Source organism: Terrapene carolina, unplaced genomic scaffold, assembly GCF_002925995.2.
Source record: "Terrapene carolina triunguis isolate 2854851 unplaced genomic scaffold, T_m_triunguis-2.0 Scaffold42, whole genome shotgun sequence".
Lineage (NCBI taxonomy): Eukaryota > Metazoa > Chordata > Testudines > Emydidae > Terrapene > Terrapene triunguis.
The window spans coordinates 73,072,240-73,088,979 of NW_020664393.1; the positions used below are offsets into that span (position 1 = coordinate 73,072,240).

Sequence of the window (16,740 nt, forward strand, 5' to 3'; positions counted from 1 at the left end):
GCCGTCAGTCAGCACCTCTGCGGGACCCCCTCTTGAGGGCTGAGATCCCGGGACTAGGTGGGTAGAATCCAGCAACTGTGGCTTGAAGGAGAATGGACCAGTCAGGGGAGGGGAGGGCAGAGGACGAGAGGGCAGATGCAGGGGAGGGACCAATTGGGAAGTGGACCAATCAGGGCTTTTTTGGAGTGGCAGATTGTCTGCTCTGCAAAAACTAGGGACATTTCCTGTTATTTTAAAAATACCGCTGGAGCAAGAAGGCTCGAAAAAGAGACGTATGGTAACCCTAACTCAGAGCCCAGTCCTGCAGCTCTGCATGTAGAGGCCTGGGAAGGTTGGGTCCTGAGGTCAGGAGAGAGAACTTTGTGATGATTTCAGCAAAGCTAATAAAGCTTCAGAAAGGAAGTTTATTCAGCAGAGATTTTCACTAAAAGAAGCATTACAAAAACTGAAGAGTCTTATTAGGTGAAGGGTCAAATGCTGGTCTTTCCTCAGTAAAGTCACAGAATAAACAAAGGTCTGGCCCCAAAATCATTGTGTTTTGAACATCACAGGCCCGATTCATTGGTATGTCTTGGCAGCTTTGGGCGGCGCCAGCAAGGACCAGTTAAGCCAGGTTTGTGGCTGCTTTGCATTGCAAGAGCTGTACAAATAAGCCAGATCAAATCAGGGAATCTGGCACTGTATATTTTAAGCCAGGCACATTTCTGAGGACTAGTTCTTTAGTTTTTTAAGATCTCACACAAATCATATACAGATGGATCAGCACAGATCCTCTAGGCTAAAAGAGTGCTTCTAGGTACCACAGGAAGGTCTGGGCTTGACGCTTAGCTCACCCTCACTGCTTTTACACTAGTGTGGCCCCACTGACTCCAACAGACTGACACCATTGTAGAGAAGAGATGCAGCTGCAGGCAGGTCCCAGTAAGGACAGGGGGCAAAACAAAATATCGGGTGCCCGGCTGCAGCAAAACAACAAATACTGTGACGAATTCTGCAGCGTCCTGTCACTAACAATGTCTGTTCAAGTCAGCTGCAGGGACTGAACCTGGGACCGCCTGCTCACTTGCGAGGATACATGCATTCAAGACTGTGAAGGGCTTTGATGAAAAGCTCTACATAAGAGCCAAGTATTATTATTACTACCACATGAACTTGATGACCAGGCCTGACAGCTTACAGTAGCAGATGCAAACCTCTGTGTTGTCTAGCCACTAGAGGGAGCCAAAGAGCCACATCGTTAGCCAAATGCCTCCAAGTCTCCCAGCGCACCTTAGCTCTGTGTCTGCAGGGACGTCCTTTCAGAAAAGTTCTTGTGGGGGAGGTGCGGAAAGCACAGTCACGTCAGCATCTAGAACATTACATGTGTTTATTTCATATCCTGCACAGTCTGCGGGGGAGGGAGGGGCGAAAAGCGGAAAGAATATAGACCTATGAAAAGTCGGCGGGAGCAAACCAAGGTTTTGGGGGAGGGCAACTGCCTTCCTTACAAATGGCACCTCTATGTGTCTATCTTTTAGATAGGCCAGCAACTGGCACTGGTTGTCTTTCACAGCTCAAGCACATCACTGGCATGTCAACAAATACATCGATCATTATTACTATCTACACTGTTTTCTCCCCTCTCAGGGATCCTGACGATTCTGGGGAATTCAGCAGTCCTTGCTACCGCAGTGAAGCGCTCTTCCCATCTCAAGTCACCCGAGCTGCTTATAATAAATTTAGCCGTAACGGATCTTGGAATGGCCATCAGCATGTACCCGCTGGCCATTGCCTCAGCATGGAACCATGCCTGGCTGGGAGGAGATGCGTCCTGTATATATTATGCCCTGATGGGTTTCCTCTTCGGCGTCTCCAGCATGATGACCTTGTGTATGATGGCTGTGATCCGGTTCCTTGTAACCAACTCATCCACATCTAATAGTAAGTAATAAAATACAATACTGAAGAGTGTCAAGGCCGGGTCGTGGGCAGCCAGACCTAGTGGTCAGAGTTGGAGTCCACAGTCAAGAGTTGAGAGTCAGCTGGGTCAGGATACTGGGAGATCAAAGGCAGGAGACCAACTTGGGATCAGAACCATGAGTCGGTAACCAGGGTCAGGCCAGGTCAGGATACTGGGGGGTCAGAGACAGGAGTCAAACTGGAGATCAGAGGTGAGGAGCCAAGCCAGGTCGGGATGCTAGAAAGTCAGGCAGGGGGAGACGCAGGAGGAAGAGGCACAAGGTACACAGTCCAGGACAGGGTGGATCCTGGTTGTTCAGACAGCTTCCTGTTCCTGGCTTAAATAGGGCAGGCCGGCCAATTGGCTGCTCTGGGACTCCACCAATAGGACCTCAGGGGCGGAACTTCAAACTGTGGCTGGACTTCATAGGTCCTGGGGTCAGCAGTTGTCAGCAGGCTGCCAAGTGGAGGGCTGATGCATGGCTGCTCCTGTGGACCTGGGTCATGACAATGAGTCATCCGGGGACCATAATAGTAGAGCATTGGGCTATTATGTTGAGAGAGCCAGTTTCAGGTCATAGGTGGCTCCCAGTTCATCTTGCTGGCTTCTGAGGATCCTTTCCTTAGGTGCCTAATGCAGGACTGTGGATTACATTAGGCAGCTTGGGACATAGGAGCTAGGAACTGCAGCACCCCAATACCTTTGTGGATATGGCCCTAAGTCTCTGTTCCTCAGTTCTCCATATGTCAGTGCAGGCGATTCCTTCCTCCCATCCTTTTTCTGTCTCGTCTGTAGTTTCAGGGAAGGGGGTGTCGCTCACTAAGTACATGTACAGCACCTAGCACAACGGGGCCTCTAGGTGCTGCTATAAATCACATAATGCCACAGTGATGGATTTCAAATCAGAATTTGGTACTTATCTGTCCTGAAACTCAGAATCTTTTAAGGTTTGTCTATCCCTGTTCCTTGGTGACCTGTTAGGCTCCCCACTCGTTGTGTGGGTGGAAGCTGGGCATTTCATTAAAGTGATATCTTTGAGGTCCCCTGAAGGAAGAGTGCAGTAGAAGCCACTCAGAGCTATAAGCAATTTGATAGCCCCTCTACAACAGGCTACTGACAGCTGTTTCCAAGTAGGCTGCACTTCATTATCTTAAATGTGTTGTCAGCTGCTCTTAGGGGGAAATGAGTAAAGAAACCATATGGTAGAGGAAGAGATCTGGCTTCAGAACAAAAGAGACAGACAATAGCCTCTGGGGTGGGGGGAAGCAGAGTGAGTCCACCATGACATGTGACCTGTTAACTAGAATGAATTGGTTCTACAGGGCATCGCTTAACAGGTAACGTTAGCAAAGCACCAATGAGAGACAAAGGCCTAGTTCCTGACATTGCTAAAGCTACTTTGCATTGGCCTGGATTTCCTGGCTACAGGGAAATTGGGCTGGTCAGAACCGCTTCCTGACTCATGCACCCCCTACCTGCAAGGAACTGGCTGGGAGAAAGGGGCCTAACCAGAATGCTGCACGCTGGCAATCCTGGCCTGCTGGCATGGCCCCCTGTAGGCTGTTACGATTCTAGAGTAGCAGCCCTGCAGCTGCTCTTAGTTGTTCCAGGGACTAGACTGGCATTCAGAGTAGTCTACACTGTGATAAAAGACCTGAGGTATCGCTGCAGCTGGCCTGGGTCAGCTGATTTGGGGTCACAGGGCTCTAAAATTGCAGTGTGGATGTTTGGGCTCAGGCTGGAGCCTGGGCTCTGAGACGCTCCCCGCGACATTGCAATGTTTAGCTCTGTGGCCTGAGCCCGTGCTCAGAGACTTGGTGCTGCGGATATTTTATCAGAGCATCGACTTACCCGCAGTGACCCAACGATCAGGGAGCTGCAGTGATAGCTCAGCCACCTTTGCAGCACCATTCCCTGGCTGCACTGGATGGGAAAAGGCCAGTTTGAGGATCTGGCGCAGAGGGCTGTGAAAGCCAGGGCACCTCCTTGACTTCAGCTGTGGTTGGCATGGTACAAAAACATTGATACATCAGAGGGCAAATGGGTCCCACAGGGCAAATCTTTTATTCCTTTAAACTAGCCCTGAAATCATGGGGTTAACGTGAGATTCATATGGACTTGCTGTTCCTTTTCTTCCAGGCAATACAATCAACAAGAATGCCGTTCGCATTTCGATTGCGTTCATCTGGCTGTGCTCGCTCCTCTGGGCCATTCTGCCTTTGCTGGGTTGGGGTTATTATGGCCCCGAACCGTTCGGCATCTCCTGCACGATAGCGTGGAGCGAATTCCACAACTCCGCCAACGGCTTCTCGTTCATCCTGAGCATGTTCATCCTGTGCACACTCCTGCCTGCGCTGACCATCCTCATCTGTTACTTGGGCATAGCGTGGAAGGTTCACAAAGCATATCAAGAGATACAGAATTTTGACAGGATCCCTAATGCGGTTAAGCTGGAAAGGAGGCTGACACTGGTGAGTGACCTGAAGAGCCAGAACAGGACAAAGCAAGCAGGGGCCCTCTGTGACGTGACCCTTGCAGGAACCCAGCTAGCTCCCTTCACACTCAGTGAGTGGGAATCTCTAGCCCACATTATTTTGCACCTATCTGAGGATCTGTGGCATTTCTCCAATCTGATCCAGCCAGGCTGTTTTACATGGGTGGCACGTGAACCCCCCATTCGGGGAGGCTAGCCCCCAGCCCCGCCCCTTCTGCCTGAGGCCCCTCCCATTCCACCCCCCTTTCCTGCCAGAACCCCAAACCTCCCACAGCAGCCAGAGGAGCCCCGCCCCGAGCCCTAGCCCACCGGCCTGCCCGAGCCCCAGCCCCAGCCACCTCAGCCCGCCCACTCAAGGCCCCGCCGGCTTCGAGGGAGAGACTGAGGGAGGGTGGGAAGAGGAGCAGCATGGGTGGGGCCACAGGGGAAGAGTGGGATGTGGAATGGAGGCCTCAGGGAGGACCCATAACTTAGCTGTTTGGGAAGGTTCAGCCTCTCCTGGCCTACTATACCCGTAGCCCATGCTGTTTTTGTAAGAGACTCAGAGTATCTGAGAGCTTATGATGATTCCTTTCTGTGGCCTAAGAAGCCAGAAAGAATTGTGTGCAACTTTCCAAGCACCTAGGGACTCCTCCCCCAGCAGCTCCAGACAGGCTGACAGGTGCACAGCTCATACCTTATAACCAGTGCTAAGATGTGGGAGAGCCAGGTTCAATTCTCACCTCTGTCTGACATTTGTGCTTGGGTCTCCCACATGCCAGGAGAGTGCCGGAGCCACTGGGCTGAGGGTTAATGTATACGGTGAAAAAGCTGCTCTCCTCCAGAGGAAAGGTGGGCAAAGTGATATTTTTGCCTGCTACACTAGCATACGGTGTGGGTTAACTATTGTAGCTATGCCATGTCTCGAATAGAAAATATGGTTTGGATACAGAATTTGGGTGAAGTACTTTAGCCTGTGCTGTGCAGCAGGTCAGACTAGGTGATCACAGTGGCCCCTTCTGGCCTTGAAATCCATGAATTCATGTTGGAAAGTGCTTTGAAAACCTCAGATGAACCCTAGCATGGAAGGGCTGACTGTTATTTTGTAAGATTAGGGAACAAACATTAATTTTTCCTTGATGAACAACATAAAGGACTCTCCAGTTCAAAGAACTTTTATTTCCTCAACTTCCACCTGCTGGTGCATAGTGTAATTTGTCATTATTATATTCCCTTGTATGCTACAGTAAACGGAAGTGCCTAGCCCAGATTCTGGGTACCCTTTGAGAAACTACATATCATAAAATAAGGAGGCTCTAGCAATTACTCTAGGATAACACTACCCCAGAAGCAACATATGGCCAAGATTAATTTAAGGCCTGGATCCTAAAAGGCTCCTAATTTCCTTTGAGGATCTGGGCCTAAGAAAGCTACAAGGTTAGAAGTGTCAGTGTTGCCAACTTTTGCAATTTTATTGCAAGTCTCACAGAATTTGGTGTTTTTCTTAAAGCCCCAGCTCCTGGAGTCACATGATTACCTGAGACTCAGCTTTTATTTAAAAGAAAAGTTTCTAGCCTCATGGTTGCAGAGAAAAGCTGGAAAAGGTGACTCATAAAGGCTCAAGAACCATAAGGCAAATAGAGAACCCAGAATAGTGGTATTTTTTTTTTTTTTTTAATTTTCAAGATTGTAAAGCTGTTCTACTGATTTTAGGGGCCTGACTCATGAACTTTCAACACTCGAGGCTGGCAATTGTGGAGCCTAGAGTTAATGAGCGCAGATGAGAGCTCATCACTTTTGAAAATCAAGCCACTTATTAGGAGCCTTAAAAAACAACAAATCAGGTTCCTATTTATTTAAAATCGTGGCCAAATTTAATAAACACCACTACCCAAATCACCTCCAGAACTGCCCTCCCTTCTAACCATCCTTCAGCCTCACCCATCTCCTAAGTCCCTAGAGACCAGGGAGACAGCTGGGTCTAGCAGCACACCTGGACATGTAACAATGGGAAAAGCAAATTCTGAAGGTTCAGGGCCCTAATGGGGCGTACCCTTCTAGCTGCCCTGACTCTCTCATACCCTCTGCTGACTGCAGCTGTGGCAGCCTCTCCTGGGGAGAGAGGCAGTCTTTTAGATAGTCATTGTTGTATTAGAAAGAAGTGATAAAAGCATTGATGCCTAATTACTCTTTGGGGAAAATCATTACTGCGTGATTCCATCCCATAGTTCTACAAATTTACATAATTTGTTCTCCCCATCCATTGGACAGCAAGGTACGTCTCCAAAAATTTTCCATCACAGATTTCTTTTTTTTTGAGGGTGGGGAGGGGGGAATAAAAAATTGGGGTTTTGACTAAACAAAGCTGTTCATTAAAAGTGTCTTCTCTGTATGGAAAACGGAAATATTTTGAGTCAGCAATGCCTTGCGAGAGTTGTAGGTCAGGGCCCTTATACTTCCATTTGCCCCCATGGTCCAGGCTCTCTGGCCATACTACACCTCCTGTGACGTACCACAGCCAGGGAAGGGAAAAAGCAGTGTTAGCTGAGGACTGAACACACTGTGCCTTTTTCAGATGGCCGTGCTTGTCAGCGTCGGATTCCTTGGCGCCTGGACACCCTACGCAGCCGTCAGCTTCTGGTCCATCTTTAACTCCAGCAATTCTCTACATCCTGTCATTACGCTACTGCCGTGTCTGTTCGCCAAGTCTTCAACAGCTTATAACCCTTTCATTTACTACGTCTTCAGCAAAACTTTCCGGCGTGAAATTAAGCAAATGAAGTGTTGCTGTGGCTGGCGAGCTCACTTCTTTAACACAGAGAACTCGATCGAAAACCACGTGTCGATGATGTGGATGGGTAGAGAAAACATACGTGCTTGTCCAACTGCAAAGGCGAACTACGGGGAGGCCTCAACCCAATGAGCAGCAGAGCTGGCTTTACAAACACAGCGGAAAAGCTTACTTCATCCTGTATTATAGGGAATCAGTCCAAGAGGGCCGTCATGATGTACGTTATGATAAATTGCTGTTGTAAATTGAGTGAAATGTTGTAAAGAACCATGATTTTTTTTTTAAAGTTAAGCAGCAAGGAAAGAGGTGTTTTGAAGGACTTTCACTTTATGAAAATTAAAATATCGGTGGATTCCCCTCTGCCCTAAACCAAACAAAACCAGCTTTAGCTTAACTACTGTGGAGGAATAAGTACGATGCTTGAAAGAGGATTTACTGATTTTTATTTTTTCCCCTATGCTTCTGACTTTATGCTGGAATCTCATGACTGTGCCTCAAGAGAAAACAACTGATAATACTGGAAGTTGAACCTTCCACCCCAAATTAGATGCCTTTAAACAAAGAAGGACAATATGCCACTTCCCCAGCAATAAGAAAGGACAAACATAGCGGAATCAAGAACACTCACCAGCTGGAAGAGACAGAGCTACGGGATGCAGCAACCACTTGCAAAATGGCCATTTTAGGGCTACAGTTGTTTGCCTCTGCCAAATTTAAAGGGCCAGCCGCCAGAAAGGCATGTCAGGGCAAGGATTCTATAAGAGGGCGGGTCTATGCTGAGGCACCTCAGTAGGACTGAGGCAGTCTTAGAGAAAGGGTCTGCTGCTGCAGAACACAAAAAGATGTGAGCAACGAAATAATCTTTTAGAATAAGGAAGCACACAGTATATTATTTGTCAAAGAATGACAATTCCTTTGACACCAGTGCCTGTGTTGCTCCTCCCAGAGTGGAACCGAGTGGTGGGTAGAAGGAACACAGCTTTGACAGTGTAATGACTTAATTTTGAGTTGAAGTCCTGTGATACCCAGCAGGGGGTGCAAGGGGGAAGGGAGAGTAGACATAGCAGGCCTGATTCTCTGCTTATTCTAGTGTAAACAGGGAATTACTTCATTGAAGTCAATGGTACTATTAGAGGAGTCTCGGGCCCCTGTGCGTCGAGAGGAGAAAGGACAAAGGCTAGGTGTAGCCTTGTGAAGGGGAAGCAAATCCCAAGTCTCTTCAGTCTGCAAAGTTGAGGGTTGGCAAAGAATGGGTGTGTCTGAGGAGACATGGGTTTAAGCCCCCTCCTCCTCCTTCGCTCTTTGCTTCACTCCTGCTACTAAACAGAAGTAACGTGGGCTCAGATGCTTTCTAGGAAATAATCAGTAGAAATTAGGAGCCTAAATACCTTTTAAGGATCCAGGCCCAGGTGTCCATGGGTCATATTCAAATTACTGCAGAACGCCACTCCCTGGTGCTCCCTCCTGTCTTGCCCATCACTTTTTGTCACAGTCTTTTACACATGAAACTCAGTGGAGCTTGTCGGGAATTTATCGAAGAAACACTGTTTGGTGGAAAATGCTGATTTGTCGAAACTGAGCCCATTCGTGGGAAAGGGTCAGTTTTGACAAATTTCCTGGTTCAAAAAAAAAAAAATTTGAAAACCCCCCTAAGTTTTGAAATTGTTGAAACCTCCCACTTCAACATTTTCTAAATGAAAAGTTCCAGTTTTTGGTTTGAAATGACTTTTCATTCCAAAATGTCAGTTAAGTTATAGTAAAAAAATTAAAGAAAGTGAAACAAAGTTATCAAAATAAAATGTTTTGATTGAGGGCATCCATTTTTTAAAATAATTTTCGGATCCTAGAGCTTGGGCTCCAGCCCGATACCAGAAGTCTACACAGCAATTTAACAGAGGAAATGTGGGGACAGGTGCATGTAGGAGATAGGCTAAGGAGTGGGGAGTGAAGGGAGAAGACTGGTTGGGCTAAGGAGGGAGAGGAGGGAGGCAGGATAGTTATTGTGACAGCTATGGCAATTTCCTGTAATATCCTTAAAATCCTTTATTGTATTAGTTTATATATTATTGCAGGCTGACACTGTAAGTAACCTCCTGAGGGGTGGAGATGTGATAGATGTAAGACTGAGGAGTTCAAAAGACTATATTGAAAATGTGCCTGACAAGTATGGACTTTTGGGTCAATGGGTATTAAGTGGATTTCCTGGGGAATCTCTACAGCACGGTTAATGCAAGTTCCCACTCCTGGTTATGCAAAATCCCAATCTTCCAAAGCTATGCTCTGAGCAGGGGGTCATTGCCTGCTGATTACCTGTAACAGAAGACCAAGCTCAAAAGCCCGAGCTGTATAAAGAAATGGCTGATCTGCCCAGTCGGGCATTCTCATTCTGGAGCTAATACGGATGATCTTGTAACCATGAGGAAAACCCAATTGTGGATTCGAAGAACTAAAACCTTCCAGAGCCCTAAGATGGAATGGGGAAGACTTCTGGTAAGCTGTCTAGCATGCATGCGGGTTCTTTTATTTTTTTTAATACGTTTTCTCTGTAATGCTTTTATCTTAAGAATAAATGTGCTTGCTTAGAAAGAGCGATGTGGTCATTTATAACTGCAGGCGATACACCAGTCATGTGCTGGCCTTTTTAGGCTGTCTGGCTTGCTGGGGATATCACAATGTAAAGCAGGGAGTTGTGCAGCCTTAAAAATCACTGTTCAGGAGGGAATGATACTCGAGTCTCCGCCCAACATAGGTGACCGCTGGGAACCAGAAGCCTAAAGTGGGTGCCTTTAGTGGACCATGAAGGGGGAATACAGGTGTACTTACCCTGAAACTGTGGCACACATCATTATCTCTGAAGATGGACCAAGAAAGCAATGAGCTAGGTTTTAGAGTGAAATTCACCCCTTCCTGCTCAAAGCCCATGTAAGCAGGCATGGAGCAGGGAACTGAAGAGTAGTGTGTGTGGTGAAATTAATCCCACTAGTTCAAATAAATTGGATACAGCAAGCAGCAGCCAGTTACAAAATAGCCACTTGAGAACCATAGCTGATGCTCTCTGCCAGATTTAAAGGGCCAGCCCCCAGAAATGCATGCTGGGGGAAAAAATCCCATAAACTGGCCAACATGCAGTGAGGAAGCACAGGCAGTCCCCAAATAAAGTGCTCTGGCTGAGTTGTAGCCTTAGGTGTACTCATGGTGTGTCAAGGTACGTGTATGCATAAGGATTGTGGCTTAAGTGATTCAGGAGAACTTGGGCTCCTAAATCACATAGGTGCTTTTGAAAATCCCACCCTATATTTTTAAGGGGCTAGGGGAACCCTTTGCCCTAACAGGAAAATGAAGAGCACTCAGCCGCACATATGAGTGAGTAAGTTATGGTTTGCTTGAATGATCAACATTAAAAAATATTCACAGTAACCATGGGTGGTTAATACAATCCATATTGTGGGTAAGTAAAGGGCAGATTATAAAGCAGTGATGGTCTAACTTCTTGAGAGCCATAAATAGGTTCAGGGCAATCATTTGTATGGCTGTAGCTAGAGCCTGTCAATAGCTGTAGCAGAGATGCCTGTCAAAAGCGCTCTCTGCCCAGGAGACGGTATGAAGGATGGATGAACAAGCTCAAGGACTATTTCAAAGGTGATTTTGCAGGCTTCAGTACGGGATGCACTCCCCTCCCTCCCCCGTTAAACACTCCAACAACAACACGCCTTGAGTGTGCTAAGCCACCATTGCAGTGTAAGGGATTTCAGTGGAGTTACACCAGGGATGAATCTGGCCCACTGTGTTTGCAGTAACTAGAACAATTAAGTCTGCGGCCCTATACAATCCACTCACGGCCAGATTTTTATAGGCACCTATAGATGCAGGCAGGCATCCAGTGAGATTTTCAGTAGCACCTAAGCAGGTTAGGTGCATAAGTCCCACTGAACTCCAGGGGAGTTAGGTTCCTAACTTGTTTAGGAAATTTTGACAGTCCCATTAAATCGGTCTAGCTGCCTGGGTCGGCACCAGGCACATTTAAAAATCTGACCCTTTACTTTTCTGGTGCAGTTTCCCCTTCTGTAAAATGGGAATAATACTTGCTTCCCTTACCTCCCTGAGGCAGATCAATTTATTTAAGAGAAACCAGGTGGTTGAGTAGTTAGAGCAGGAGCCTGTGCTAAGGAAATCTGGGTTCCTTTCTCCCCCCCCCCCACCAATTCACTGTCTGACCGGAGGCGCATCATTTAAACTTCCTCGGTTTCTTCCCTTCCCTTCACCACCTGTGAAAGGATGCTGATGTACGCCCCACTTTGCAAAGCACTGAGACTCCATACACGTGTAAAGTGCCATTATTAATGGTTGTAAAGCACTTTGAATGTGAGAAGTCATGTTCTTAGCCTGGAATTCTCAGTGTGTGTGGGGTGGGGTGGGGTGGGGGAGGGATTGCATGGCATCAGCACCTAGCACATTATGGGAGCTACTCACGCACAAATAATGAATGAAAAGTGCCGCAGGAGCAGAAGAAAGGTTGATCATGTGGTTTAAGAGCTGGATGTGACGCAGGCTCTGGGCTCAGTTCCTAGTTCTGTCACAGACTTCCTTTGTGACCTTGGGCAAGTCACTTCACCTCTCTGTACCTCCGTTCCACATCTGCAAAATAGGAATCATCCTTTCTCCAGCTGGCTAGCTGGTCTATTTAGCTTGTAACTTTTCAGTGTCCAGCATAACAGCTCTTAGCTGGGATCTGCTCGAAGAATGAAGTTATTTTATACATTCCCTTTTTAAATAATGGAAAGGTTCTACAACTAAGAGCCAAGCTGTGCAATTTTAAGAAGTCCAAAATCTTATATTAAAGGAACAAACTGGCAGTCAGAAGTAAGTGACATTTTGAGTTTCCCATTTCTGGTTCTAAATTCGGACATTTTCACTATTAAAATTCAAAAGCTAAATGGCTAAGAGTCAGATGATGAGACTCTGACTCACACTGGTGAACAATTTCTCACATGTTAACAGGCCTACTCCTGAAAGTAACTGCTCATCAGCTTGAATAAGTGGCTCACAATCTGGTTTACATACATCAGTAGAGAGCTAAGGGTTACCAGGTTCAGACACACACGCTGATCGTCAGAACGCTGGGCGCATGGACCCGAGTAATGACCGAGTGCTGAGAGACTGCGGGATCAGTCAGCGCTATGCCTGGCTGATGCGGCAACTCATGGTGTCGGCCGCCATCAGGTGGTCGAGGGACATCTACATAGAACACATCACCGGACATCGGCAATACCAAGAGGGAGGAGCTGGAGTGCCCATGAGAAGCACGGTCAGGAAAGTAACTGAAATACTTCCCTGATGGATTGTGTTTTCTAAGGGACAATCTACCCTAAATTCTCAATTACTGAGGGACTATCTTCACTCATAGATATATTTTGCTTTCCACAACCAACTCTCTGTACAACTTTTCATGAGTGATGTACCTAAATATGTGGATGCTAATATCTAAACTGTATTGTTAAATTTATTCACCTAAATTTGGGTTATTGCTGATTAGGTACTATATGTATTTTACGACCTTTAAAACAAACTTGGTATTTCTGGATAATCTAAGCCTTATAGCCAGATGTACAGACACTCTTTTCTTAACCTGTGTATTTATAAATGTTATTAAAGCTAATGTTAAAAAAGTATATAATAATGTGTCACTCCAGTTTTACAGCTGAGAACATCAAGGAGAGGTATGGTTCACCTTGGCTTCTCACATTTGACTGCCCAGTTGTCAACTGTGAGAGGTTTGGAAGAAGAGTTTTTCAGCCAACTTTCCCTTTGCACAGAGGATCTAATACAAACGCTCTAAAGGCATGAGAGCTTTCGGGATAGCGCTTGCCTTCATACGCTGCAACAGAAGACCTGCGGCTGGCCTGGGTCAGCTGATTCAGGCTGCAGGGCAAAATATTGCAGAGTAGACATTTGGGCTCAGGCTGGAGCCCAGGCTCTGAGACTCCACAAGCTGGTAAGGTCTCTGAGTCCAGGTTCCAGCCCAAGTTCAATCATCTACACTGCAATTTTTAGCCTGGTAGCCAAGCCCCACGAGCTTCAGTCAGCTCACCCAAGGTCAGAGACTCCGGGCTGCAGGTTTATTGCAGTATGGATTTACCCCAGGTGTCTTCCCACATTACTCTGACAAGAGCATCCTTTCACTTGGCTTCACTCCATATCCAGTGCTTTGTAGACAAATTAAAAGGCGGGAGTCTACCGCCACTGAAGTCAAGGGGAATCTTGTCATTAACTTCAATAGGAGCAGGATACGGCCCAGAGGATGTAAAAGGTTTTGAAGAGAGATTCTACTAAAAGTCAGATGAGACAAGAAAGGTGCATTAGTTAGCTAGATAAACTCAGAGAAAACCTAGCTGGATCATATACATAATTGAGAAGGGGCAGGGAAGCATATGAAGGGAGAAAGAAATCAAAGCAATGCAATAACTGAACACAGAAGTCACAAATGCACATGGCTAGGCCTGTGCTACTGGCGAGGAGGCTATGTCCCATCCTAAGGCAGATGGTGGTGTTTTTTACTTGTCACTCCTTGGGTGTCCAGAAGCAAATTCTGCCACAGGTCAATATGCCTTTCTTGAATCAAATCAACAGAGCACAGTCTAAAGCAGGGATCGGCAACCTTTGGCCCGCGGCCCGCCAGGATAAGCAACCTGGCAGGCCGGGCCAGTTTGTTTACCTGCCGCATCTGCAGGTTCGGCCGATCATGGCTCCCACTGGCCATGGTTCGCCGCTCCAGGCCAATGGGGGCGGCGGCAGCCAGCACATCCCTCGGCCTGCGCTGCTTCCCGCAGCCCCCATTGGCCTGGAGCAGCGAACCGCGGCCAGCGGGAGCCGCGATTGGCCAAACCTGCGGATGCAGCAGATAAACAAACTGGCCGGCCCACCAGGGTGCTTACCCTGGCGGGCCACGTGCCAAAGGTTGCCGATCCCTGGTCTAGAGGCAATGTTTTTGATTGGGATCAATATTGTTAACTTTATTTAAGAAGATAAAGAAAAGAATGCAGCAGTGTTTCTGAGCAGTGGTGAGATTATATGTGCACACGCTCCATCGGACAGCCTATTCTAATTAAAGATTTCATCAAATTCAATCCTCAAAGCAAGCAGGGGAGGCTATTGATGGGATTTGTAAAATCAGCGGGTAGTTCATCCAGCTGCAGGAGACTTCACTTTATATAAAGGACAGTGTTGTCGAGCCTCTCACAGAATAATAAACAAAAAGAGAAGGTACGAGCTCTTGTACCAAAGTGCTTGTAAGCTCCTGGTAAAATGTGAGGCAGTGCGTATAGGTGTCAAACAACAGAATGAAATGGGGTGAGGTTCGACACGGGTTAGAACAGTAGGATCTCTGTGACAAATGTGGGAATTGTCTGATATTTTTAGGAACTCTCTTTAGGACTTTGTACTCATCATCTTGGCATGATTACCCTGTGGGTGCAGAAGGGTTAAAAGGCTGCTCCTGGGGTAGAGCAGGAGACCAAAGGGTTTGTCATGTAACTGTCTGGGATTATATGAATGAGTTGTTAAGGACTGGCTGAAACTAACCCATATCAGTGGAGAATCCTGAAGACAAAGGGACCCTCAATGACTGCATAATTAACACAATAGGACCCTCTGAACAAGGGAACTCAGCAGGAGGCAAATGAACCAAAACGTGACAGGAGGCTGTGAGCCCAGTTCTTATGACTGAGGGCAAGTCTACACAACTAAATTGTTGATGTACAGCCAATACAGTAATTACTGCAGTGGTCCACGTCCACACTATGCCTCTGTTGGCTGTGCGCATCCTTACCAGGAGCGCCTCCACCAACTTAACTGTGCGGCTGGGCCGTCCCTAGGGAGGTGCGGGGCCCAGAACATTAGAAACTCGGCGCCTATTTGCCGGGGGGGGGGGTGCTCCCTCTGCCCTGGCCCCACCGCAGCCCTGCCTCCTCCTCCTCTTCCTCCCCCCATCCCGCCTCTTCCCCACTCAGTTCCACCCCCTTCCCTGAGCCCATTGAGCTCTCGCTCCTCTCCCATCACCCCCAGCGCCTCCTGACGCCGCAAAACATCTGCTCCGCGGCAGGGACTGGGAGGAAGGGAGAGGCACTGATCGGCAAGGCGCCGGGGGGAGAGGGTGGTTCTGGTAGGGGGGCTCCTCCTCACCCCTCCCCACCCACCTGCCACTCCCCTCCCCATTCGCCTCCTCACCCTGCTCACCCATGAGCCCCCCCAAAGCGTGGGGCATGGGACTGGGCACTGTGGGGCACTGACAGTTGGAGTCCCCTGGGAGCGACAGCCAGAGCTGTGAGCCCTGCCACCCCTTATATTTACATAACTCTAGTGTAGATCAGGCCTGAGACACAGCAGCTCTCACCTGGGACTGACAAAGAGACAAAGCCAAGATAGATTATACAGCAGCTTGGCACTGGCCAGGATGAACCAGGTCCTGATTCTCATGGGGGACTTCAAATCACCCCGACATCTGCCGGGAGAGCAATACAGCAGCGCACAGACAATCCAGGAAGTTTTTGGAGAATAGTAGGGCCAACTTCCTGGTGCAAGTGCTGGAGGAACCAACTAGGGGCCATGCTCCTCTTGACCCGCTGCTCACACACAGGGAAGAATTTGTAGGGGAAGTAGAAGTGGGTGGCAACCAGGGCAGCAGTGACCATGAGATGGTTGAGTTCAGGATATTGACAAAAGGAAGAAAGGAGAGCAGCAGAATACGGACCCTGGACTTCAGAAAAGCAGACTGACTCCCTCAAGGAACTGATGGGCAGGATTCCCTGGGAGGCTAATATGAGGGGGAAAGGAGTCCAGGAGAGCTGGCTGTATTTTAAAGAAGCCTTATTGAGGGCAAAGGAACAAACCATCCCAATGTACAGAAAGAATAGCATATATGGCAGGCGACTAGCTTGGCTTAACAGAGAAATCTTCGGTGAGCTTAAACACAAAAAGGAAGCTTTCAAGAAGTGGAAACTTGGACAGATGACTAGGGAGGAGTATAAAAATATTGCTAGAGGATGCAGGGGTGCAATCAAGAAGGCCAAAGCACAATTGGAGTTGCAGCTAGCAAGGAATGTGAAGGGTAACAAGAAGGATTTCTACAGGTATGTTAGCAACAAGAAGGTGGTCAGGGAAAGTGTGGGACTCTTACTGAATAGGGGAGATAGCCTAGAGACAGATGATGTGGAAAAAGCTGAAGTACTCAATGCTTTTTTTGCCTTGGTCTTCACAGACAAGGTCAACTCCCAGACTGCTGCATTGGGCAGTACAATATGGGGAGGTGGTGATCAGCCCTTCGTAGTGAAAGAACAGGTTAAGGACTATTTAGAAAAGCTGGACATGCACAAGTCCATGGGGCCAGATGCAATGCATCCAAGGGTGCTGAGGGAGTTGGCTGATGCGATTGCAGAGCCACTGGCCATTATCTTTGAAAACTCGTGGCGATCGGGGGAGGTCCCTGATGATTGGAAAAAGGCAAATATAGTGCCCATCTTTAAAAAAGGGAAGAAAGAGAAT

General features: G+C 47.6%; 1 protein-coding gene across 1 annotated transcript; it reads left to right on the forward strand.

The window, feature by feature from the left end:
- The first annotated feature begins 899 nt into the window (after positions 1-899).
- On the forward strand, positions 900-7,335 carry LOC112115657 (opsin-5-like). The gene is made up of 4 exons (XM_024212800.2): positions 900-921; positions 1,627-1,920; positions 4,079-4,410; positions 6,988-7,335. The coding sequence occupies exons 1-4, from the start codon at positions 900-902 to the stop codon at positions 7,333-7,335; spliced, it is 996 nt and encodes a 331-aa protein (XP_024068568.2).
- The last annotated feature ends 9,405 nt before the right edge of the window (positions 7,336-16,740 follow it).